Source organism: Osmia lignaria, chromosome 9 (genome assembly GCF_051020975.1).
Source record: "Osmia lignaria lignaria isolate PbOS001 chromosome 9, iyOsmLign1, whole genome shotgun sequence".
In the NCBI taxonomy this organism is placed as follows: domain Eukaryota; kingdom Metazoa; phylum Arthropoda; class Insecta; order Hymenoptera; family Megachilidae; genus Osmia; species Osmia lignaria.
Genome location: NC_135040.1, coordinates 12972905 through 13000717, shown reverse-complemented (window position 1 = coordinate 13000717; position 27813 = coordinate 12972905). Strand labels below are relative to the sequence as shown.

The 27813-nt window shown below is 41.9% G+C and overlaps 1 protein-coding gene across 14 annotated transcripts in view; it reads right to left on the bottom strand.

Moving 5' to 3' along the window:
* shaker (potassium voltage-gated channel protein Shaker) overlaps positions 1-27813 on the bottom strand; it is a 120917-nt gene that overhangs the window by 37306 nt on the left and 55798 nt on the right. The window contains exon 1 of one of the 14 annotated variants that reach the window (XM_034333549.2): positions 9823-12555. The exons of the other annotated variants lie outside the window; for them this stretch is intronic. Within the exon in view, the coding sequence (XP_034189440.1) occupies positions 9823-9896 (74 nt within the window). The 5' untranslated portion in view covers positions 9897-12555. Of the gene's footprint in view, positions 1-9822; positions 12556-27813 lie in introns of those variants that run through there. 14 annotated transcript variants of the gene reach the window in all.

Sequence of the window (27813 nt, the reverse complement as noted above, 5' to 3'; positions counted from 1 at the left end):
CACGGATATTCGCAGCCAACATTTGTCCAGACGTTTCCATAAATCCAGCCATGAAAATACTTCAACAATACCACGATACAGAAAACGAAAACAAGCTGATCCAAAAATAATCTTGCACCGTGATCGTCGGAAATCGTTCCATCAAGGACGGAACAGTTAATTCCGAAAACATTTTCCTAACTGTAATCGCGTTATCTATTTTCTTTGAGACTCACTTCGAGCCCTCCAAATAAACGCCAACGCGTGGCCAATAATCAGCTATTTAAACGATAAATTTTTCAACCATCCTGTTACTCGACGATCAACCAGTACGGAGATGTTCTCTCCTGGCAGACTCGACTGCTCCCCTACAAACCCGAACCACCCCTCATACGTTAACCTGCCAAAGCCGTCCACGCGTAATTACCTCGAGACCGGTGTCGCATCAGATACAGCGACTAGCATAATGTACGCATGATTGGTGAGCTTGTGGATCGTAAAGGACACGAACAGAAGGGATGGGGGTATTCGAACACAGGCATGGGGCTCTGCTCTTACGCTAATCCTGGCCGTTATGCGCAGGAAATAAAGTTATGGGTAGGGAGAATGGAGATTGATGCAGATGCATAGATGGATAGATAGATAGATGGAAATGGAGGGCAGGAAAGAGGGATAGAGACAGAAATATATGGCAGTTGAAAAAAACTATTGGCACACGTAGTTTGGAGTGGAAAAGAAAATGGAGCAGGAAAAGGAGAGGAAGAATATAAAGCTAGAAATAGATTGGTAGACAAACACAGACAGGAAAGGAGTTAGGGAAGAGAAAAATAGAAAATGAAGCCACGAATGGAGGGGAACAAAAATAGAAATATAAACACATAGTAAGAGGAAAAATAGAAAAAGAGTGAAAAAGCAGAGACGTAAAATCTCTACTTTAGATCAAAGTGGTAAGCAGAAAATGTAGAAAAAAAATAAAGATAGTAAAAGAGAAGAAAATAATAACGACTAAGACAGGGGTAAAAAATGAATAAGCAAAGGAAAAGGGAAAAAGAGGGGAAAAAACAGGGACATAGAGAGATCGAAGAGGAAAATAGAAAGGATGAGAGGAAGGGGGTATGGTGTGTGCGTCATGTCGGATCCATTCACCGGCTTCGGTGAAGATGGGGCGAATCGGGTCGTGGACATAGTTATCTAGGTCAGCTTCCCTGTTTCTCATGGCCTCGATGGGAGTGGTTAACTCTGGTTACCCCGTGAATGTAGCGCGAGGCATCAATGAAACGTCCAGAATGACTTTGATCCAACGAATTGCCAGCAACCAGCCCTGCAACGACACTCGATACGCCTAAAGAATTTCTCGCCACCTGACACGAACGCCTCCAATGCGTTCCCCTTGTAAAATTTCTACGTGTCATTTATTAAACGCAGCGCAAATGAAACTTCGTTGAAACATCGTTGGTTATTAGAAGCGGCACGTTCATTTCCGGCGATGACGGGGCAACATGGCTCCGCGTAAACGTGGAAATAAGCGATGTGGACGTGCATCGAATTACTGACCCTTCCCACGGGAACCGTTTACATCCTCCAGCAGCTTTAACGAGCTTATAAACTGACCATCTCTGTCACTAGTACTAGTTTCACGCTTTAATTACGAATTAACATCGATTCCTCTACCCTCATTTTACTTCAGAAGAAGAAAATATACGTATAAAGGTAATTCTACTGAAATTTGACCGACGATGGTACGCTTTTCGTTTCTTGTTTCTCTTTGGGAAAAAGGAAAGAAAAATGGTAAACAGAGAAAAGAGAAGAGACGCAAGGGAAGTGGCTCGCACTCGAGCGTTAAACGGTACGTCTGTTCAGTGGCGTAAGTCGATCCTCGATTCGAGAACCCTTAGCCGATTACTCGGAGTACGCGACGCAGAGCCGCATTATCCGTCAAGTTATTTAGGCTTTAACCCAGTGACCTAGCTGTTCATCGGGGTTTCGGATCAAGATCAAGATAACGAATCGTTCTTCCCCTTTGCGCATAAGACAAAAATCCTCTGAATGTCAAGCAAACATATTTATCGAGATCCCGAATTCTTTCTATGCCTGTACAAAATTCTTGTCTGGCCTGTCCGGAAGTAAAGTACATAGTTTGGAAACATTTTAGTACCCTAAACAAATATCACCGTAAAGTTTCGTGTCCAGGTGGATCCAGGAGCATCGAATCGAAGCACCGATGCTATTTACTTGACGTTTTCCGTGTCGGTTGAAAATAGATCCCCTCGATTTGTATCCTTCTCGAGCCGCGTATTCGTTCTATTGTTTTCCCGCTTCCGAGCAGACATTCGTCGATGGCCTCCGGGATCAATTCGAGATCCGTTTCGAACGAACTCGGAAGGCCGCCTCTCTCCGGACGTCACTAATTATAGCAGAGCCGACTTCTTCCCGCGTAAACGGACCTTTTCGTTTCATACCTCTGAGAATAACCGGCGGTGCTCGATCGCGAGAACGTGCAAGCCCCGTTCCCCGAACCACCAACGAAAACAACGTTCGACAAACGAGAAAAAATAAAGAAAATCCTCGTGTAAGAATATAAATTCCACGTGTTTTGCCTTTTCCCTCGACTCTTTTGATCCCATACTTTACGACCTCGCGAAAATTCATCTTGGATTTCTTACTTTTTATACTTCAAACGTTCCCATTATGCCTTTCATTGATGGAAATGTCACGTGGTATAGTCATGTGAACTTTCTGTACGATACGTCTTACTATTGATCGTAGGTAGAGTAGTATCGCTCTCATAGATTTTTGCTAGAAGTCAATTTTTAAAAATTCACGAGTTTTGAATTTTTGATCAAACTTGAAAGCAGCGTACATTCGCCTACTCTAGCGGACATTCATACTAGAGCAACCACCCTTCGCGAACAAAGCGAAGACCGAGATTTTCAGGTGATTCAACTCCTTCCCATCAATTTTTACACCGTATGAAATATGTTTTTATATAAAAGCAAGTAGCAAATGTCTATGATATAAAATAAAAACTGTAGCAATTTTCTCCCTAATAACTGGACGATCAAGCTAGGTAGATGGTATGTCTAGTGTCAACCCATTCGGTCAAAATAACGAGTTACACTCGAGACTCTCATAAAATTACACCAGTTTCGGGCAAATGAAACTCACCGAAAAAGTGTCCGACATTTCGCGCGTTGAATGTCACTGTGGAAATATCGAGAAAAGGAATACACAGGATAAACATCAACCGAATGGGTCAAATGCGTCTAGTTAAACGATGAATTTCCTGTGTCGCGTAACACGGTATTTTCAGCAAGCGTCACCGCGTCAATTCTAGCTCACTGCAAGCGTGGTTCCACGTGGGACGGGATATTCGCGTCGTTCTTCTATCTACTTCCGTTCTCACCCCATCTTACTCCGACCAGGCACAACACCACATCCGTCAGCGACTCCCTTTGCACGGCATTTTATTCTCTGAACCGTGTACGTTCGCTTAACTAACTCTTCCCTTCTGTTCAAGTAGGTGCTGCTCGTGATCCATCGCCATGCTGAACGACTCGCAACGTGCGAGTGAACGATCAGAGGCTACCATCCGAGTGACCAGGAATATATAAAAGGGGTTGAAATTCACTGGCGTAAACAAAAAGCAGCGCACCCTGCGCACCCTGCATATCCCTGGGAGCTAGCTTTTCTTCTCTCGCGATTCAGAGGGATGATGATTGCCAGGGTAGATTATTAGATGGCGCCAGTCACCGGCATCTACTCGCTACCCTTATCGACTCCATTGCACCAACTGACCCTGCCTCTTCCTCTTTCGTACAACTATACACACACCGAGGGAGACATGTGTTCGTGGATAAAGGTGGTAAGCATGTGCGGAGACCCGAAAATATTTCGGCTTGCTGCCCTGCCAAACGGGTCGACCAGTCGATCGGGGTCGATTTTCGTCAAGCCGGAAACCGTTTCAGGGTCAAGTTAGAACGCGACGATATATAAGCTGTTCCCAGCAAAATGTTTTTGCTTCGAATCGATCCGAGCTTTCCAATCGTTTGGTTCATTTTTTAAGAGAACCAGAAGGTGCAAATTGGAATGTCGCGTGAGTCACAATTAGTCACGATTAACGCTTGTCTGCCATGGAGATTCTATCGAATTTGATATAATTTAACAAAAGATATCCTCTTCGAAAAAAGACATATAAAGAATATAAGATGAGATTGTAAGTTGGCGTGGCGTAATGCCGCAGCCTATCCAATTCTGAATTTATGCCAATCGAAAAACGCTGTCCAAATTTCTGTCACGGAAAAAATTGATCAAACTTTTCAGGCCAGTAAGTAGGTTACACAGAAACTTGCAAGGTTAGCTTAAGTGTCCAAACCGTGAACGGAATTACTGCTATAAAAATGTCCCTGATCTTATTATACGTATGCTGTGTCTTTCCCCTAACGACTCACGATAAAATTGCTCGTTCAACCGAAGGTACGAGCTTGTCAGGGTGGAACAGCTACTAACAAAACAAATTAAAAGAAGAGGTAGGTTCGATGTCCCATCTCATACTTTTCCTTCGTATACACGGTATCCCCCATCAAAAAAAAAAAAAATGTAGATTCTTCATGGCATAATAAACCAATTACAGAATGTCATTATCTTTCTGCTTCCTGTGCACAATATGAAAGATGCAAAAAGATTCACTATTCAACCCACGTAACGGATTGGTCGACGAACGAGCAAGCTTGCCACAATTTTCCACGTTCATGGATCCGAACATCCAGCCTCGTCTGTACCGTATTCGCAAAGCGTTGACGAGCAAGCGAGCGTTCTATCGACAGGAAGTTCTGCTCGAGGGATCGTTAGCTGTTCCCGAGAACATTGTTCGAGGTTCTGGATAGAACGGAAAAATCGATGAGTTTATTAGCCGACCGTTTCCATCAGTTCCTCCCCTTTGTTCCTATCTTTTGCAACGCCTGCGAATACGTGTGCGTACGCTAACGTTCTGGGGGTTAATGATGCACGACATTCATAGATGAGACGCATTCGCGAGGACAAGAAGGAAGAAGTGGAAAACCCGTGGGAAAAAGGCGCGGAAACGACAAGGTTTCACACGCACGCGGAAAAATATGTCGAGAATCGTGACTCGCCATGTTTCGATCGATAAATACTCGTGAATATTGCAACCTGTACACGGTCTGGTACGTGTAGGATAATCTTTAAATCTTCTTTGCTTTTTCATTTACCTTCTGGAAAAGAGGATTTTCATAGGCTACGTGTAACACAAGATTGTTTCTCTTTTCGATAATGCAGGGATTGAATGTATGGAAAGGACATTTGTTACAATATTCAATAATTTTATAATCTAACTGACGCATCACGATTCTAAAACGAATTAGATATGAATAAAACTAAAATATGTAGGGGGTGGTTTTTGGATGTTCAAGAGAATTTGCTATTTTATCGTTGATACGTCCTAATTGTAAAATAATTGAAAAGAAAACTCGAGAATAATGTGAGAATGACTGCAAAATTCTCACACTATATTACCAAGCTTGGATCGATGAACGCCCAGTCACATGGGAATCGCCATGAATCGCATGAACATGCTGCCACTCTGTCTACGATCACCTGGCGTATTTTACGCGAGTACACATTGTACTTCCACGCTTGCTTTAATGATGGGTTAATGATCGCTTTGCATACAGGGTGAACTACCTAACGCGACCACGTTAATTATCCCCATAATTTGTAAAGACATAAAAAGGTTCATTCATTACTGATATCGTGGAGGCCTTTTAAATAGATGGACAATTTTGGAAGATTTCAAGGCTAACCTTTTTTTTTACGAGGGTTGATTATTCGACGTGTTCTAGGTAAGAATGTACAATAAAATGTATTCTGAAACACATGTACCCAATTTTTTTTTGTGTCGTAAATTCTTTGCTACAAGTAGCTTGTACAATACAAGGAGGTAAGACGATCGAAATCAGACAAAGTCGTAAGAACTACTCCAACCCCCTCTGCCTCTCGAGGAGATAGTTACGTTACCAAGTGAGAGGTCTGGTCGAAGGTGGCTGCCAAAGGAGAAAAGGAGCCTCTTCCATTCGAGATGAGTCGAGGGTGTGCCAACTGATAATAACAAGGCCGAGCGTTAATTGGTGTCTCTAGCCTCTATTCGTAAATGCTAATTGCCAATTTGTCGCTGGACAATTCTCTATCTAGCCATTTCCTAGGGAAGACAACCCCTCGTATCAGGTACAGGGGATGAAGAATCAATACACTTAAGAAATTCTTAACAATTTGATCTCTCTCATCGATTATTGACTGAAGACTAATTAATAATTCTTAATTTCTTTTAAAAAACTCAAATTTGAATGTGTTAAGTTATCTAAAATTCGATAGTTGCACGGATTATCCATGTATCTGCCCTGGTAATAAAAGTATCGTTGATAAGTAGAATTGGTTTGCTGGAGGAGACGATTGATTACGAGCAGAATGCGAGCTTTCCGCTCCAAGTTTCCAGCAAGGAGCTATGTTCAATTGAAAGCGTGGCTGGCTGTATCAAACGCGGATATCCGGACGGTCGGTAAGGTTGAAATTGTACTGCATTTTACCATAGTGCTGCCCTCTATTTAGAGACGCCGCTTTGACGACGCTCAGCGTCGCCCCAACCCCTCGATCTTCCTCCGTTCAACATGGAGAATCATTGCGGTATAAATCTGACACCATTTCATAACATAAAAGTACTGCAAAATGGCACTTGTGGCATATCATTTTGAAGCTTGAAGTGTAATGAAAAAGGCTATGTAAACGCTCCATTAATATTCATAAAGCAAGATGGCTGGCTTTGCCATTAACGAGATGAAGTCATTAAAGCGACGTATGGAGCCAGTGCATTCAGTTGATTAACCTCTTCAGTTGTCATTTCGTTCCCCTTTAATTACTCGCCCCGTTATCATTTATCAATCTTTCTCTCCATCCCTGATCATGAACGCATTAATAACGAATCAATCTAATTTTTGGGAGGAATCTAGCCAGCAGTTAAAAGACGAAAACAAACGAGCTTGGAAGACAGCCTGATAATTGATACGTCAAAATCACGGTGGAACAAACGAACAGTCGTTATGTGCTGAACATTCCTAACTGATATTGATATGTATTCGCATATATACATTACCAGGCTGCCAGCTTTCTGCCTGCAGTCTGACTAATTTCCGTGGGGGATGCACGTGCGACTGGCAGTTCAGCCGTTTCGACATTTTTAATCGATCTCGCGACAGCACCGATGCATTCTCACCACTTTCAATCCCTTGCTCGTCGACTCGAACCGAGAGCTGATAAAAAGTCAAATTTATGTAAATGTCGTCAGCTGGCAACCTTATTCGTCTAAATATAACTTTTCGAGGTTATCGTAGACGATTGAACAGAGGGGTAAGTGTTGATTAATTTTTGTCACTTGATTTCTTAATAATTTTGATACGTGTGAAGCAATTGAATAGAAAGGCAAAAAAAAAAAAGGTACCTTTGAACACGATAAAAAACACGATACAGTCTCTAATCGAACCACAAAAATCTACGTCCCCATCGTCAGCAGATTCACCCTTAAATCGATTTCCCGGCAAACGAAATTCTCGCTCAGTTTCCGAATCCATTGCGCAATTACCGAATCTCCAATTCAATCGTCCAGTTTATCGACCTTTTACGAAGTAATCGAGCACGTTCGCAGCAGGAACAACAAAATCATTCACGGTTGAAAAAGGAACGGGCTAGGATGGTAAATAAGGCAGAGGAGCGCATTGATGTATTTAAGATCCAATTAACTCCCGTCGTACAACGATACGGACCTATGAATTCTCTATTCAGAATGTACAGGTTTGCTCAAAAATAATGGTCGTACTTTAACGTGAAGCCAGGAGACACCGTTAACCCTTTAACGAGGGTGTTCGAGTCATGCATTAGCCAGACTCTACGGAAGTGTAAGACGTTGAAGAAATCTCCAAACGAATAACCATCGGTTTGTTAACAGCCTGTATAGCATACCCGGCAGTTAGCGTAGCGATGGTTCATTGTGTGAGGACATGGACAGCGGATACACGGTCGTGCATCTACGTGGGGTACGAAGGCCGGTCAGCCAGCTATTGGAAATCAATTAACCCACGACCGTGGAGCGTCTCGACCCCCTTCCATTCCTGTACACAGCACCCTTCTATATACACGTGCAGCCCGTGTGCAGCGTCGAGATTATTGATAGACGAGCAAGTAGCAGCTGGCTAAGAAAACGCCGACACCATCTATTAATCCGGCTGAATTTTCAACAATACAATTTTGATGGATCGCTATCGATTGGTTACTCATCGCAAATACTTTTGGCCCGATATTATGTTACATAAGAATGTCAGCAAGTAGTAGTTTCGAATAATTAATGATACGGGAAGGGGACGTTAATCGCGTGTGTCTTGGCAAGACGAAAATGCAAATAACGAGATACGACAATAGCCACGGTTAGTCGGAAGAAAAAGTTTGGAACAAGATCAATGATTGTCCGTTGCCAATGATAACCGTACTTGCTCTTATTTCCGAGGTAAGAAAGAAACGATCAATCTGGATTTATGTCTTGAAAACCGTAACAGTTCCGACTTCTTCAGTCGAACAGCAATAAAACACGAGGCTCGTAAAGTTAACCCCCGCAAAATTGACTCTATCATTTGTACTTTCCAACTGAAAACTCTTTGGATGATAGAAAATTCAACGAGTAATAGACCCACACCGAAAAGCTATAAAACGGAGATAAATCTTGTTAGGATTAACCCTTTAACTGCGGGTGTGGTTTATAGCCAAAGGCGGGTGTGGTATATAAACAACATGTTAATTTTTTGCTAATATCAAATAGCGGCTGTGGCTTATATACCAGTAAAATAAAAATAGAATAAATACAATAAAAAAAATCTTTTAAAATAGAATATCACTTCAGTAATATAACTTAAAATTAGAACGTAATCGGCTGTGCTAAAAATACCCGCAGTTAAAGGGTTAACAAGAAGAAATAATGATCTGAAACAATGCTTCTTTAAAGGATTTAGAATTCATTTAAATTGGAGGGAAATGTACAATAAAGGTGAATGTCTAAAAAAACACATAACCCCTGTTAATAGAAAGGTATTTTGTTCACGACTAACAATAAGTTTCTAGCTCGACAATCGATTCTAAGCTACGGCAACAGTTTGTTTTGTTCACGAAGCGTGTCACGACTATAGACTTAAGGTGACTGACAAAGAATTAGTCTGAAGCGAGTTCAACCCCAACCACGTGTATCGCTGTGAGAATTGTTGCTGCATTATTGAGTTAGAAAGTCCTCGTTAGAGTTTCTAAAGGGAACGCCGTGCGAATTGCTTGAAAACGCAACTTCATGCCACGTGTTCGTCAACTTTAATAGCTACGCTAATTTTTAATAATTCTCTGCTCTCTTTTTTTAAACCGTACTCGTTGGCTCGTACAATTTACCTTATCGTGGATAAAATCTGTACTAAACATTCTCGTTTCCAATTAACGGATGGTTCGGATCATTTCCAAGGATACAACATGCGATGTAACCCAGATCCGAGTGATTCACAGCCACAGGAAATAGGGTACAAAAGTAACAATTTATAGATATCCTGTATAAAAAGAAATGTAGGCGAAGCTCGGTCATTTGTGGCTTAAGGGGTTAGGCCACCTTGAAGACATAGAAATAAATTTTACGAAAATACAATATCTTTACAAGCTTAATAATCAAGGTGGTCTAACCTCTTAAATTGATTAATCTGTGAAAAGGTAAGCTTATCGGTCGAAGAGATATCACGTGTTTCACGTGAAACTCACGGATGCTGGCGATGTTCGGTATGTCTGACGTGTCGGTCCTCAGCGAATCCATAGATGCCGGCTACCGCGGCCATACCTCAATCTCCACGGGCAACAGAGAACTCGATGTCCATTCTAGGTTCATAATACCTCGTCCAACAGATTTACAAACGCGTTGGATCCTTCGTTTCCGCTGTCATCCGGTATCTACCTGATACGCGCTTATTTACCTTTCGATTCTCAGACTGCTTCAGCCTTGCTGAGAACCTTTCTGATCGTGCCGTTCCATAAGCGGCCTTGTCCCTCTTTTTTTTAAAATAACCCTCGAGATCTGCTTCCACCAAGGTCGAACATCCCTGTTTCCCTTCGATCTTCGCCTCGTATTATCTTCCTCTTCTTACACACTGCGTCGTATTATCTCGACAATCACCGAGCACGAAACGTTCCGTTTGTCCGTTCACTCGACCGGATGTGAACTATTCGAAGAGCCAAGGATCGTTACGCGTGGTCCACGGTCGAGCCGAATTTTCGCCGATTCTCGTTAGCTCGTTTCATCGATCAGTCTGATACCGGAAGAACGAATTATTGCGAGTTGACAAAGTTCGAAACGCGTTTGGTAACAGAGAAGGCTGTCAGAATTTCTAGTCTACGCTCGAAAAGAAACTCGTTAAGGAGTTTAGGTAACAAAGGCGATTGTTATTGCGAACTCTAGAGTGTAAATTCATGCTGAATCGAGGGTAGTTGACGGGATCGTTTAAAACTGAATAAAATTCTGTAACGAGCAAGCGTCATAAACAATCTCTGGAAACGAGAACAGCCCCGAATCGTCGTTCTTCCGTCGTTTAATTCGAACAACCGATTTTGGCACACAATTCGGTCGAGAAAGATTCGAAAGCGATGAAAAACGATCCGCGAATACTGGACATCGTTACGTCGCGTCGAATTGGCCGCGAGATTCATTTTACGAGTATGGAGAAGAAATTCGAGGAATTCATTTGTCCCGGTTTTCGATCGGCAATGTGGTTGCAAGCACGATTATGAGCGGATCGCGATAAACGTGGCCTCTCGTCCATCGATTCCACTCACGCGACTGTCGTTCGATGAAACGTTACGTGCACATTATGTAGAAAACCTGCAATTTTTTCAACCAATCCTTCCTTGAATTTAACTGTTCACGATACTGATTACACTCTATTTTATTGCAATTTTTCCACGCTTTGGAAGCGTGTTCTCCACGCTAGAACAGCAGTAATAAAAGATATCACAGTAAAATATTCTGTTTCTTGTTTTCGAATTTTATTCAACTCCAGCGTCGAGAAGATATTCAAAGGTGTCTGATCGCGTTGATCAACGGGAAAATATCACTTTGAGGCTTGGGTTTTCGTTAAAGAAACCACTCGACCATCGCGACCTCGTTACTCTAGCAGCAAGAGCATAATTAATGGACCGTCATCCAGAATATCAGTCACAAACTAACAACCATCTCCTTCGGATCCCTCAGTGAACTATTTGAAATCAAGAATGTGATTCAAAGTAGACTATTGCGAAAGATAGATTGCTAGAAAACTGCACTATCAACCCAACGCTCACATATTTGGATATTTTAAAGTCAATAGAGTCGCATTTTCCACGACTACGAGAGGTTGAAAGAATCTTAAATAAAAAATGACGTTCACGCCGTGTGTAAACATTAACTTAATCCAAAGTGCTCTGGTATTTGGAGCTCTATAAAATCATACGTTACGAGAACACGAGAGCTTGAAAGAATATTAACTAGATACGCTGCTTGCATTATGTAGGTACACGAGTCGAAGCCAAGATTCACGAGTATTTGAAACACGATAGAGCCATATATTTATCGAGCACGAGAGCTCGGAAGAATCTTCAACGAACGGAACGTTTACCACGAAAAAGTAAAACTTATATTCGTATCATTTCACGTAGTTCAGGTACCGTGATCGATACGACTCCGTACGAGACACAGCATGGCACTTTTGCCGTGCCTTTGTCAAGAAGTGTTTCAAATAAATTGGCTGTCGTTTCGTGGAAAACGCGGCTCGATACGTGCTACCACTGCGGTAAACAATTTCTAGACAAACCATGAAAGTAAGTTAATCTTTTTAAGTATCAGATTAAAACAATGTAAAACACTGATATCCTCGATGATATTTATGGAAAATTTGTTAAAAATCGGCCTATTTCACTGATGTTATCACTTTGTAAACACTATCTCACCATCTTCTCGCACACTTCGGACGAAGTTTTACGGTCACTTTACAATGCGATAAAACAATTGAACGTGGTATCCACAGTAGAATAAAATCATTCGGTGAAACTAGTGTACCGTACGCGAGAAAAGATTCACTTTCACTGAACGAGGCTCGTACGGCACGGTTGGAGAGAGAAGCGAGCGACGCGGAACGTCTATTGTTGACAGGTCGAAAGGTAACTGAGGCACGACGAGTTCTTCGTTCCATGAGCACCACGTGCTTTGCTCGCTTCGCTCCGCCTTCTACAAGCGACTTCATAAACAGAGGCAATCTATCGATGTAGCCTGCTACATGAGAACCCAAACAAACCAGCCTGCCGACAGGATGTGCCACTTTAATCCTTTGACTAAGAGGCTCCTATACACACCCTCTCGTACGTCTATTAATATGTACGAAAGGAATATGTATATACTCTTAAGCGTCCATTAGTGGTACAAAAGTTACACGGACAGTCTTGGTTACGTCCTTAGAAATTAGCACGATGAAAAATGGCAAATCTCCATTAAATAAGAAAAGTAGATTAATCATTTTTATTGAATTTTCACCCAGACTTTTCCAGACCCGAAGATTTTCATTCGACTGGAAATGACTGTACGTCGCGGAAAATAGACTCTCGATAGACTCAAGGCAAATCCATACTCTGTTCCAGCGAAAGGACGTAATTACTAGCCGTATCAAGGCCTCAATTATTTTCGCGATACTGCACGCCACGTTAAAAACGCTACACCTGACGCGTAACAAATGTCGTCCAGTAATTGCCGCCACGGTTTGACGCGCTCGTCGAAGTAATCGTTCGTCGCGAATGAAAAAAAAAAAAAATCTACCTCGATCTTGATAACGGGGGTGCTATAAAGTTTCTCCAAGAAAATAAGGAATATCACAGACGGTGTCGTTTCCAACCATTCGAGTAGCAGGGACGTGTAGAGGGTGTTTCAAAAATGTTACGCAAAGTGAGGTTGAAGGCACTTTGATCGAAAAGTTGTCGACTTTACGACAATCTAGCAGCGAGTCGATCGACCGTGACAAGTTTTCGTCGACGTAGGCTAAAATCACGGGGAGTCAAGTAGAATTCGACAGAATCGAATCGCTTCTGGTCGCGAATCCGCTTCGTCGTCGATCCAGCGTGTCTAGAACGAGCACACACACGTTGCCGCTAGCGTTTCCTTCAGGAAAATGCACGCTACACTGCTCACCCTCCGGTTACAGAAATTCGACGAACGAGATTTCAGCCTCGAGCTGCTGTTGCTGCTACCGCTGTTAGCGATAACGTCGTCCTCGATAAATGAAAAGTTCGCCGAGTTAAGGACAATTATTTCTCTATCAAGAGATTCTCAACTATCTTAGTCCGGCGCATAGGCTGAAACTGAGGGAATTTTGTCCCCTCTTTAGTTTCAAGGGAAAATCTATTTTCATTCCGCTTTCCTCCGAGATTGGACGCCTTTATTAGCTGTTACGGAAGTTGAAAAGCGTATTTTTGTAAGACGACACAATTTCTTGTTTTCTACGAAGCTACTCCGATTCAAGAGAAGCAAAAATTCAAGAGCATTATTTTATTCCTGACTGAAAATGTAATCCTGTGGAAACAGTTATCCTGGGAAATTAGGATAAGTACGAAATACAAAGATAGCTAATTCGGTCACCGCTGTCCGCGATACTGAAATTTATGATCGCTTTGTCCTTCTCGATGTATCTCTTCAATTTTTATGGTGTTTGTGCGACGAATTTGTTTTGGTACGATTTCAAAATTCGAATCAACTTTTGAATTTCCAAGTATGTAGGTCAGAGAGCTTATTCTTTGCAAATGCTTTCCAATCAATGTTAATCAATCTCCCTGGATTTTTAAGAATTCTTTCGTGTTACTAGGAAACTTGCAACTCCTGTCGAGTAAATTGCTTGAAATTCTCAAAGTACCACACGCGATCGTGTGAAACAAGCAAGTTTCAAAGGATCGTTAGGATATCTTGAATAAGCTCGGTTTTTCTGTTGAAATTGATAGTCGAAAGGGAATTCTTCGCCGAAAACACGAGTGTAGCGGATAAATTTGGCGGATTAACGTGTTCACGTTACGAACGGAAGAGTAAAGGGTGCACGCGCCGTCAGCTCTATTGTCGTGCACGCGCGCGCGAATTAATGCACGGACGCGCGGCATTTCGGCTGCGCTCGATCGTAAGATGTAATTGCCTTCCGCCTCGTTGATCCCTCGATTTCGTTCTAACGAACGAATAGGGGTCGCTAACGATATCGTTCTACCCTACTAATAAAACCATTCCTTTTCTTTTCTTTTTTTAATGAAAATTCCAATTCAAATTAACAGGTTTAATTAATCTGCCAAGCGAACGATGAAATTAATCAAACTTCTTGACGTATCAATGATAGCCTTGCAAATAATAAAATAATCGGTAGTGGCAAAGTTCCATAAGGTGCGGTGAACGACAATGTACACCCCCTGAGGAATTGAATTAAATTTCAATTTCTGGTGAAAGTGCTCGAGGATAATCTATGTGCTTGCACGTCTCCTAATTCGCCGTGGAAAGATGGTATTAATGCGACACCACGTATCTCGGTTGCGAGCCGTAGTCGAGGATGCAATTAAATTTCGACTGCAGGAATCGCGGCCTGCGATCCTAACGATGCGTATCGACTCCTCGAGGACACGAGAACGAGATTCCCTAAAGTCTTGCAGAGAATATAGGTTGTCACGTAACCGATGCTGCAAACGAAAACCTGACGATTCTACGTAAGAACCAACATCGGGAATGTAGAACAATTACTTTGTCTTTCTTTATTGACGTGCAGTTAGTCTTTCGATAACAAGCAACAAACTTCTCTGCGGTAGAAGCTTGAAAAGCATCGAACGACCGTCGAATCCACATTTTTCCTTTAATAGTAGTTACCGCCGTACGCGGCCCGAATAACTAACAAGCCGCGTGAAAATATTTCGGTGGATCTTGGAAAGAGGAGTTGGCAGCGGCTCCGAATCGATGAGAATCGGTGTTTAATTCAATCGGGGAAAAAGGAAAAAAAACTATCTGCGGGGATTATCAGCCGATGTTGGTCGACCGTTTGGAACCCTTAAAGAGAACGCGTGAAATTTACGAGACACGTTTTATCTCAATGTATTTTCGATGCTTTTAATTCAACTTACGTATTAGTTTCGTAGATGCAAATTAATGTGCAAAATTTCATACACAAGAAGTTAAAATAATCCTTCAGAAGAAATTTAATACAATGAAATATATTCTTTGAATCTCTAGCGTCTTGTACGAGTAGCCATAAATTTCTATACATCGAGTTAACCTCGACTGCGCGAATATATTCGCTTTCATGATAATACCCCAGCGAAATGAACAGATTTATCCTCTTCCGATGCAAACGAGTTAACCATTACCTCACGGTCACCAGAATCTACAACTTTCTCTTCGTTCTTAGAACGATGCAAAATATGAATATAACACCGTGTACAACATTACCATCTATATCACTGTGTCCCAAACTTTTGAAAGAGTACCTTGTTCATAAAAAAAAAAAATTATTAAATCGCCAACAACCCTCAATTTTATGGAATACCAAGTAAAACTTGTTTTTTCAAGCACAATCTAATAGAAAAATCACCAAATTTTCGATACTATTTCAACAACTCTTAATTTTGTTTGAAAAAAAAAAAAAAAAAGAAAAAGAACAAGTTGTCTAAGCCTTCACTGTCACCCAGCTCGAAAGCGTAACACCAGTTCACGGTCTGAGGCGCAATGAAAACGCGAAATTAAAAAACTAACGATTAAACCGGAAGTGGAAGCAAAGGGATGACCGTGCGCCGCGTCCGTGGCTGCAACACGTTCACTGTTCCCGTCCGCTGCTGCGGATATATCATCCTGCAACGAGGTCCGCCCCCAAACTGAGGCACCATCCTCGTTCTCGTGCACGTCGCGCTAGCTACACGACCACACCAGCTAACGATTGTTCCTTCGAGGAACGATTCCCTCGAAAATGGGGCGTAAATGTAACTCCCACGTTATTCGACGAAACGATCCAAGTTCGATTGTCGCCGCCAATCAACCCCCTTCGTTCCACCGTTTTTCCAAATCCCCCTCGCTCGAAAGACCGCTTTTCATCCGACGTGCCAATTAGCAAATAAGTCGGCGGAGGTTCAATCAACCCGATTTTTCCACAAAATACAGAACAATTTAAATTGTTCACTTACGTAAAGTATTCGAGTACGCGCTACTTTAAATCGAAAGATTTTGTGGTACGGAATGGTTCAATATGGTAAATGGTTATATTGAAAATGAAAAGTTTGATATCTGACCGTGAATCGTGGAAGGCCAGGTGGATAGGAGGAAATTCTTCACTGGTCTCGCTTCATTACGATGAAATTCATTTGCGATGGTCGTGACAATAAATATCGTGGTCGTCGAGGCAAGAAACAGCCAGCTCGACGTGGAATTATAAATTCACCAGGGAAATTTATGCGTTGAATCCACGGTGACAAAGTGACGGGAAGATCGAAACTGTCGAGCACGAGGATAACAAAACTTCTGCTGGCCATGAATCCTTGAAGGACTCGACGCGCCGAGGCGCGCTGTGAAACTGACGTGTAATCGCGAGGTTATAAATACGTACAAGATTCTAGGTCGTAATCCGGCCAGGAAGGGAATATCTTCCGTTGTGTTTGTTGTTACGAGGAGGTCGCTAACGATTCTTTCCGCGGATGACTGTCTTTTGAAAGAAAAAAGAAAACAGAAACTGGTCGATGAAACTGGAGCAGCACAAATCTATCGTTCGCGTGTGAAAACCTTGATTTACGAGAAAAAAACGAATAAAGTTCAAACTTTTTAAGTGGATTACAAATTTTAATTTAATTTCTACTTAATTCTATCTACGTTCAGTTGATTCTTCTTCGAACAAATCACGAATGGTATCGTTTTTTCGTCAATTTTGGGAGGGAGGATCGAATTATTAATCGAGGGACCAACGGAGCCTACTATCTGAAATTTCGTGGGAAACTTGAGAAAGCGACCTGGCTTCCGGCATGGTCGCGATTGTTCCCGGGATCAATTGTTCTCTGTAAAAGAGTACGCGACACACTTTGTCGCTTGAGATTCCGCACTCGCGTCGAAAGGACGTCGCGTCGGTGGAAAAATGGTGGGAAAGATTTGGTCTGCTTGAATTGCGACACTTTGAAAAAATATCCCTTTTTTTTTTATAAGCATTCCATTTTACGTAGCCTTTACGTCATTCAGATGAAATTAGCCAGGGAATAAAATTCTGTCGTTCGTATCGATTAACCAACGGGCTGATACTATTTTTAAGTATCCGTTTTCGGAAGGGCTCGTTTCTCTCTTCAATTATTTTAATAACAAATTCTATAAACAAAGCGAAGGCACTTTTATGAAACTGTTCGATAAATCATCGAGAGGATCAAATATTCTCGTAATCATCGAGAGGATCAAATATTCAGAAATTATTATTGAAGCTGACAAAGTGTTGTTTTTTATCAAGGAACGCGTAAATATTGAAAAACATTTTCTACTTAAAGCAGAGATAATTTATTATTCAAAATAAGCTGAAACTGGCCTGAGGAAGCTTGAAAGAGCAGAAACTCGACTGACCGTGAAATGGTAACTTGTCAAACGAGGGTTCACCGAGAGTAGGGGTTGTTCGAGGACGTTGTACAGGGGTGGATAGCAATAACCGAGGACACTTTGAAATATTTATGATTCGTTGTGGCACAGGAAATATACGGCTGTGTAGTCTCGAAACCAAACACGACGTTCTACCTCCAATTAATCTTCAACTATTCCAATCAAAGTTTTCCATCCAATCGGTATATTCAAGGAAGTTTATAGGAAAATTGAATACTATACCAAAATTCACGGTACCAAAGACACTGGTTTCACGACGCGATATACGAAGCTGTTTTCAACCCGATGTACCGAACACTCACTGACTGGTGTTATTTTCCAAAGGTAGGAAAACAAGCGAAAGAGGGGCGGGGAATCGCGAGATACAACATTTCTCTGATGAAATGCTTCGGGGGTCGATCAATTACCGCGATGTTTTAACGAGCAGGCTCGGACGAAAGGGGAGAGATGTCGAAGAAAAGGTAACATCGAGTCGTGTAAACAAAGAGGAAGCGCTCGAACGAGAACGACACTCGCGAGTTTCGATCGAGCCAGCCTGATGAAATGGGAGGAAAGAGGATTGAAAGGAATTTCGAGCACTCGCGAACGCGACACGGCGCGAAAGAAATGTTGACGAAGCCGGAAGCGAGCGGTAGACAACGTGGCTTTGCTTTGCCCAAGGCGCGTGCCATGTCATCCTTCCGAACCTCCTCTTATTTTCCACCACCGTGGATCAACCCCCTACCCTGACCCGCGTCAACCGACTTTTTACCCTCCACCCTCGCTCCTTCCCACCCTTACTCGATACAGGATGTTTTAAAAAATATACGAAGAGCATAAAGTAGAAATTTTCTACAGTGGAAGTGACTAAAGATTTTATACCCAAAACTTATAGCATCGAAATTAATTGTTTTAATTATTCCTTCGTCTAATCATTTAACAAACAGTTGAGAAATCATGATGATTAAATTTTGGACCACTCTGTACATCTGTATCTCTTTCTCTGTCGCTTGGTTTCGCTCGAAACTCCCCTCGCGACTAGCTCGATATTCTTTCCGCGCTCTTGCACGGAACACGATCAACCGCACCGGTGCACGCCACCCCCTACAACCCAACCCCAACCCCTTTCTTCTTCTTCTTCCTTCTCTTCCAGCTCATGCATCTCACCCTTCGCCTACGAGAACAAAGTTAACCTACGTAAGCGTTACGATAATACGTTAACCATTGTCACAGACTTCTTCCCCGTATCGTTATCGCTATCTTCATTAACTTCCACAATTTATTTTTGTCCTTACGTCGATTGATCGAAAGAAGAAAGCAAGTGTCTCCTTTCAGTAATCAAGATATTGGAAGGGTTGCTTGCTCAAGAATGTATAGTAGCCTGTAACACGCGAGACTCGTGCTTGATTCGTGGATGGTGAGATAAGTAAACACGTGCACGGTTTTGTCTGCTTTCCAAGTCATTTTCGTACTCCATTAATTAGCTCGATACTGCCTCCATTCACAGGTGTTAGCAGGCATTTCCTGCTACCTTCTGTACAACTTTGATCATTCAGATTGCAACGAATTTCTCAAAGCATCCAACGTTAAAAATCTCCACCCTGAGATACGACTGTTTCTTCTCGTTACAAATTGCAATTCGCGTTTGCACGTAGTTGCAAAATGCGTCAGGGCGATAAAATTTCATATAGGACAGCGTAACGATCGCGTTCATTATAAATTACAGGGAGTAAAGCGTGAATGCTCGAGTTTCCAGCAAATAATGTCGTCGATAAAAGCCATCGGCAAGAAAGCGACACGATCGTTTAATGAATTGGATTCGAGCGGCTAGATAGCCCACGACATCTTTTTCTTTTCTCTTCATCCACGACACCGTGGTGACAAAAAGCTCGAGTGCACGTTTCACGCGATCCCGCCTCCGTGCTGCGATAAATAAATAAACGCGATGATCGAAACTCGCCTCGTAAATTAATTAACGTTTCGCGTGTCGCTCGTTTTACACCGTGACTCGTTACCGCGGCTACCAGCCGTGTAATAATAGCCAAGCGTAACAGGATTTACGATTATTCCATTCTATATAGATCGGAGAAATAAAATCCAATTGGCGCGGAAGCATCGTTCGAAGCGAAGAAGCGCTTTCAAGATTTTATAGGAGATTCTGTCCCGAGCTCCATCTCGGATGATTAATCGAAGCAACGTTAATAAACGCTTTTATACTCGTTCCTTTTTTTCATCCTGCACCGTTCTATAAAGACCCGTTATAATGAAAAAGGTTGTTCTATATACTCTGTTTCAAAGAATAGACGATCGGAATGCGAATAAGGTTTTCAAAGAAAAATTAATTATGCAAGTCACTCTCGAGAAGTAAATAATTGAAGAGCGAAGAACGAAAGAATCGTTCCTCCCGTTTATAGTAGAAGGACAATTTTTTATTTAAATATAAATAAATTTGACGAATTTGAAGGTTGAAAAGCGAGGGAAAAGAAGAATGAAAAACTAGAGGCGTGTGATAAACGATCCCTGGCTATAAATTGATTTCCCTCGTTCGTACTTCTCTCTCGATTACAGGCGATAACGGATCTGCCACGTTTGATCCTGGCTAATCTGGTGAGGATCCAAAGCGGGGCTGAATCTCCAGATAAGAGATAACAGAGGTTCAACGCGTAAATCAAACTCTCCGTATCTGTGGACGTTTATTTTCCACTTCCAATGCTTATCGATTTACACGAACAAAGTTATTTCCCCGAAAGATCGAAAGCATTAACCTTCGAAAAGATTCATTTTCGTCGAGTGGACGAGCAATCTTTCGATCGGTCAAACGTTTTTGTAACACAATAATTTGAATCAATTTGGGGATATAAAATATTACTTCCTGCGTGCTCGATTCGCTGAAAATGTAGTTTTGGAAAAATAGAGGGTACTGCGATGGGTTGCGGATGAGCGAATTGCAGCGGTGGCTTTTGAAAAGCGAGAACGCGAATCGTAGCTGCTAGATTATCGCTATCTGTTTTATTTCATCTCGTATAACACTTTCCCGGTTAGAGAAAGCTTTTATATGGTTTTCACCCGAGCCATCTACCTTTGAGAACGATGCCAGACGTTATGAAACAGGCCGTACATCAAGCTGATCAACTTCGTTCCACTCAACTGGCAGACATGATCCGGCAAATTCATCGGTGCAACCGCATTGTCGCTGTCGGCTCTGTTACCATTATTACCCTTATCCAATAAGCATTATCCGGAGGAGGTCGGGGCCAGAAACGCGAGCAGAACCGGGAGTCGTAGGTGAAGCTAGCTTTTGCCCGGTCGGGATCTTCTTTTGGTAATCGTCGATAATGCAGTTACCGTGCAAAGCCTGCACTCGCTGGATCGCTTATCGATCCCACTCTCCCCGTTGACCTATATTTCAATTCAGAGCTCAAGAAGCTTGCACCAACGAAATCTGTACTTCCCATTCCTCATTCTGCTCCGTTCGTCCTCGTCCTGTCCGATTCCTCGACTAGACGCATATTTGGCACAAAGATCGAAATGATCCTTCCACGACTTCCATGGTAATTTAGACGTCGACCAACGGCGCCTTTTCAATGACCAAGACGTTAAGGACAGCATTGACCCTATAAATTGACCACCGCTGGACTGTCCACTTATTTGCGAATTTTCCAGAATATTCATCGTTCTCGTGAAACAACGACGCCAGTGTGGCGCCTCGCCGCCGTGTTTAAGGGTGGTAGTCGAAATTTCGAAGAAATTTGGTCGGTGATCTTGAAACGACGCTATCAAAGGGACGGGACACGAATTTATCGAGCGACGCCAGCGGTGGAATTCGTCCGAGCTGAACGGAAAATTATCGCTCAGCTTTATGAAGTTACCGTTTCTTGCCAGCATGATTATTATCGAAATGACGGAAACGGCGCGGTGGGGCGAAGAGCTTTGCCGGAAGTCGAGGCGAGACGATCCGTCCGGATGGATTATAGAAACTGCTCGTTACAGCCTTAGGCCGTAGAATTGCTCGAGCTTTATTGTTATACTTAGCGAGGTAATTAGATGGTTTGAATTGTTCGAAACGCTTTTGAAATTAATTAACCATCATTACTTGGAGTGAAATACGGAAGGACCCTTTCAGGTTTTCTATTGCTCGTTAATTCAATTTCTCTTTTTAAACTATTCGCGATCATTGAATTTCGTTTTACGTTTTGCTAGTAACTATCGGATTGGCAACAATGTTAACAGAATGTTGAATCTTTAATAAACTTAACGCGTCAATAATAGAGCAGAGTTTCAGACGGTATACAAAGCAAATCCGTCTATAAATAAATATCTGCAGATGGAACAATTGGCGAAGTTATAGGAAACAGGTGGATGATCGTTGCATCGAAGAAACAAAATTAGTAGAGAGGAAACGGAAGTGGAGAAAGCCTTTATGTTACCACTGAAAATAAACCCAGAACGCCAGGAATGGATAAGTCACGCAGTCGTCTAAAAATACCATCCACCAACGATATAATCGCATCGATACGCAGTTTCCGGAAAGGCAAACAATAACCCAAATAAAAGCTTTAAGAAACGTTCTCCCAAGAAAGCTTCAGTCATCAAAGCGAAACAGATGCGTCTAATCTGTTTAAGTCTGTAACTCTGATAATCCCTAAAAGAAACCAGCTTCAGTTCCTTAAAAAAAAAAAAACCATAATAAAAAAAAAGGAATAACAAACACGATGGAACCAAATACGACGTTCTCCTTGACCGTCTGGTACCGGTAAACCGAGAATCGACGTAAAAATAACTCACAGTTGGGTGCACACGATGCCACGGCAGCAGTACCGACAAAATTCTATAAGAAAGCTCACGGAATCTAAAGTAACGAGAATGAAAACGACGGGACGGCCATTAATACTATAAGAAAAATTCTGCGAATTCAGCACGGAATATATCTTTCGCGACCGTTGTTCTAGCACAGAAACGCCGTGACTATTAGTTTCACCGAGGAAGAAAGTCTTACCATTTCCGACAGATTGCTGCAACCTTCGAATTTCGTTTCGTTCAATCGTCCATAAACGGCTACAGATTCGCCGAATTCTCTTTCGCTTTGTTTGCCAAAGAACGGAGGAGTTTTTCAAGCGAACCGTGAAGAAAGAGAAAATATATCCTTTCTTGATAAAGCAAGAAGGTTAATCTTCTTTTTTAGCTCAATTCTGAATGAAAGATTTTCGTTTTATTTTTTTTTTCTCAGAAGATTTTCAGTTAGTCTACGACCTTGGAATCGGAGGAAGATGTAAGTAAAAGCGGAAAAGTTAACCTCGAGAAGATCTAGCGTAAATCAGCGTAAACAGCGAAGAAATTGGGAAAGTTTCAACCGTTTCTCTACTTTTCAGCTGGATAAGAGAGATCTTGAACTTCCATCGAGCTGGCCATTTTTATGAAAGCGTCAGCGACCATTTGGAACATATGAACTGGCAGGAAGAAAGACTTCTACAGTTACTAGATAGATAATACTTGTTAACAATTGGTATTTAGTACCATACCTGCCACCGTTCGACGACTCAGACGTAAAATAATCAAATGATTAACTAAATAAATTTCAATGTCAAAGAAAATAATATCTCCAGTCTTTTTGATCAATAATTCTTGACGACACGAAATGTTCGTTCCAATTTCTTTCTCTGGCCAGAAATGGCACGCAGTCCGGATCCCGATGACAACGAAAATATTATCACTAACGCTACGCGTAATTGATTCGTTCATCAATTTAATACTTTACCGGTGACTAACGAAATGGTCACGAAATATTATCTATTTTCACTCTTAACAATCATCCACCCCTTTTTCAATAATTATCTTATTTGAACATCGCAAATTGAATAGTAACAATTAACACGACGCACGGTACAATTCATCGTTGAAGAAAACAGAAGAACAGGTGAGGCACGTTTCAAGCATCCCCGACCCTCGCTTAACCTGCTGTTAGACTAACCGGAAGGGACCATTGTCTCCGAGTGGCGCTCCGCGAGGACAATCGAGAGCGAAGGAGGAAAGTACTTTCGCCGGGAGCTTTCAAAACAATGACGAGCTTGCGGTAGGGCACACGAAACGGAAGATTACGAACATATCCCGTATGATTCTTGTCAACTCGTCGCAAAATTCAACAGTATCTCATTGTCTCTCTGTTAAGAAGATAGAGATAAAGGAAATTTGAATAATTTTAAGCTAGAAGCGTCGAAAACTAGTAGCCTTACGTAAAAACGGGTCAACTTTGCTCGCGAGCCGAACCTCGATTACGTAACACACTTGCATAACGCATCCTTTCCATAGTCTTTCAACACCATGCGAATTGATTACCATCATGGTGGTTTCAATGAAACGAATTTAATTTCCACGTGTCACTGGCCCAGGTGGCCAGAGCCTACGGATAATGACAGTCAGCCATATTAATTTTTATCATATTTCAATCTTTAAATTGATTTGTCATGTCCGAATTTCTGCTTCGAAATCAGTCATTTGATACGCGACAAGTTAATACAATTTTAAACTCGATGGTTCAGCAATTAAGCACGATCGAGCGTTGATTACGATTTTCATTCAACGTCATCTGCTTTAGAGAACGAAAAAAATAAAAGGCAACCCGAGAAGTCGGGCAATTTTGAATAGTCACTTGTTAAAAGTTTCACGGGAACACGAGGAAACTCGTTTCCGGCCTGGCCTCGAGTAATTCCAATTAACGTAATAATGCACGGCCTGGGCTCCACGGTTTTAAGGATAATTATAACTTTTCGCGGCCGACTGTAATGAAACTGGTCGGGATTCAAGTGGCCGTGATCCACGCGTGAACGAGCGTTCGTCAAGATGTCGTCAGAGACGTAAAATTCGTCGAATATCACCGAAATAATGAAAAATTTGAAGAAATCACGCGTAAATACGCTGATAATTGGCTGGTTTTAGAGCAAACAGCGCCTAAAACGTTTAAAGAGAAGGGCTCGTGAAATAGAAGTTAACAGCTGCCAGAAAGCCCGGTCACGGTGGTTTGGTCGATCGTTTCCAACGATCGATCCGTGCCTCTCGTCGCTCTCGAGCCTCTCGACGAACCGGCTCGAGGATCGACCACTTTCCACGCACAGACCCTACCCTCCCCTTTCCACGAACCATCTCATCCCTCTATTCGAGATTTTGCAATTACACCGGCCTGATTTCGCGTCTTGAATTTTCAATTAGCTCATCTTGACCAGAAATATCGTAAAAAGCATACACGTATGGTACTGAGAACTAACAGAAACTGTTAAAGGCACGCTGTTTTGTTCACTTAAAGAAAATTCATAAAAGCTATTGAAAGCTTCGAGGAAACCGCGCGCTAAAATCAGCACACGTGTCGTGTAAACAAATTACTAAACGGAAATTGAGGAGTGTACAACTGCCCCGTTTAAGTACAGTTATAGGCGTATGAAATGAAAAAAAAAAAACGAAAGCAGCTGCACGTGATCGACGTGGGTGGTTCGCGAAGGAATAACAGCTTTTAATCCCGACGAAAGCGGCATTCCTTTTTTCTTATCGGTTATTAATTCTTAATCATTATTTGGTGGAATAAAATCGTACAGCTTGATACTTGACAAATATTTGTTGTCTTTTTTTCCTCTATCTAGTAATAACAAGCTTGTATAACCTCGTATTACAGGTTCTGGGACATCGGCGTATAAAAGTGCCAAAAAAAGAACAAAAAATACACACAATTACCAAGCTCACGGAGCAGCAATTGTGCAACCATCTTTTATGCCCCAGCAAATTACACGGCCTGGTAGGCGGCAAAATATGCCAAGATATTCCGGCTGATTTATTAACGGCACGAAATTTCGCGATACCAGCACACAGATGAGCCAACACACATTAATACGTTCCTATTTACACTCATCGTTAGTCAAAAACATTTTCCTACCCCCTCGTTAAAAATTATTTAATATTGTACAATAAATAAAGGGGTAAAATAAATAAAATGTAGGTCTTTTTCTTGCTCGGTAAGAGATAATTTTTTTAGGGTAGAGGAAGGAGGAGACAAGACTGACGAAGCAACTCTATCATTTTCTTCAACGCCCCTCACGATACACCTAACCCCCCCCCCCATCCTTCCCTAATTGCAACTTGCTTCAAGCTAACATTGGATGAGTGTACTAAGCCGTTCGCCATCCACGAATAATTCTATGAATTCCCATTAGACACGTTTGTCACGCGATCTCGCCACGCTAACGCGTTCCGCCTCTAAATTACCCACCGCGAATTATACACCCGCCTTTCCAGCCTATTTTCCACCCTTTTAGACTGAAACTCTGCTTTGCGAGTAGCACGTGACCGCTCGATATCGACACTGCTGAGAAATTAACTATCCGCCGGCCATGAATTCATTAAATTAGACAATTCCTTCGGATGATTAGACGAGCTGACTAATGTACGAGATGGGATTATCTTCAATATCGATTGTCCGATGAACGTCTTGGTAAGTGTCGCGACGAAACGAGGTAGATAAAAGATAGCCAGCTAGATTCTATTTCTACCGTGCCAATCTCCACTTTTGACATATTCCTACAATATTTGTCGGTGGAAATCAAACGTTGCCTTCTCGGGCGTATCGTCGAAAACAATAGAAATATTTCGAGCAACGACGATCAATGCTACCCCCTGGAAAAAAATGTGGAGTTTCACGGTGGATGGTTGAGCAACAAAAGGATCAAACGATCGTTCGCAGGCTGGTTCGTTACATTGGCCTCGTGACGAGCGTAACTTTCTGTCACAAAGGAAAAGAGAATCGTCGCGTGAAACATTGACATCGCGCGCGAAACCGTATCAAATTTGTATCGAATGCTGATGGTTCACGCTTTGTTATCTTTTGTTAGAATTCTTTTGGTTATCAAGTAAGCAGTTCAATTATTTTTTAAACTCCAAGAGTTCTCACGTATTCTCCGATTTAGTCAGAACCTTCTTGAATCGGAAATTGATGAGTTTCATATGGATTTATGAAAGTAATGGATACCGTAATATTGGCTAATGGCGTAGGAAAGATTGAAGGAAACTGGAATCGCGTAAACGTTCTCAGTGCCAAAGTTGTTTGCTTGTACGCTAGTGCATTTGAAATTCAAATGAACAAAGTTAAGGGACACCGTCGTGGGAAACAATTTCCCCAGACGTTACGCAACCTTAATAGGACGGAGAATCGCGCAAACGCGACTTAACCCTAAATTTCGAGCAATCGCCAACGACAGGGAGTCGTTCTTCTATGGCGAAATTCATGTTCCCCCAGTATTACGTAATCTATAGACCACTTTCCACCAACAAGCATCGATTTCAAGCGAAAGAAAACTGATCATCTTCGCTTTCCTCTTCAAAGCTCGAAAAATAATCATTTGCGAGCACAAATCGAACAAATTTTAACGAAAATTTTATAACAACACGTCTTTTACTTTATCGTCTACTATTTCACAACATACACAATTGGATCAACAGATAAAATAACACCAAACAAAGATACACATAAGAACACTATACGATTGTCTGACTTTTTACTTACAATACTACTGTACCTTGCTGTTATATCACATTTCTTTCATTCCAAAGTACTGTACGTTGTGTCGATGAAATTAAATATATCACTCTTTTCATAATCCTCAACGTGTTTTCATTTAAACGCTACACACCAAACAAATATACGAATAAGAGCGATTGTCTGACTTATCGCTTGCGATACTACTGCACTTTACTATCGTGTCGTGTTTCTCTCGGTTAAAAATACTCAATGTACTATTAACTTTTGCTAAATAGACTATTTCGTCGTTCGACGATGAATTCTCATAACTTTCATAGTGACCTCTCGCAGACGCTGTATTCGCGTACTTTCGTGTTTCGTTTCATCGTCAACCCTTGCATGGGGTATAGATAATAAACAGAGACATGAAACAAACGTTACAAGACAGATAGACAGACAGACAAACAGACAGATATACAGATGGCGAACACAGAGAAAAGCCTGGCATTTCGGCGAACCAGCGTGAATCGGCGACGCAACGAAGAGCGCTGGCAACAGATATTACAACGAACAAGACAACAGAAAAACAGGAAGAAGACAAGAGTAATTATTAAGGCAACAAAAGGGA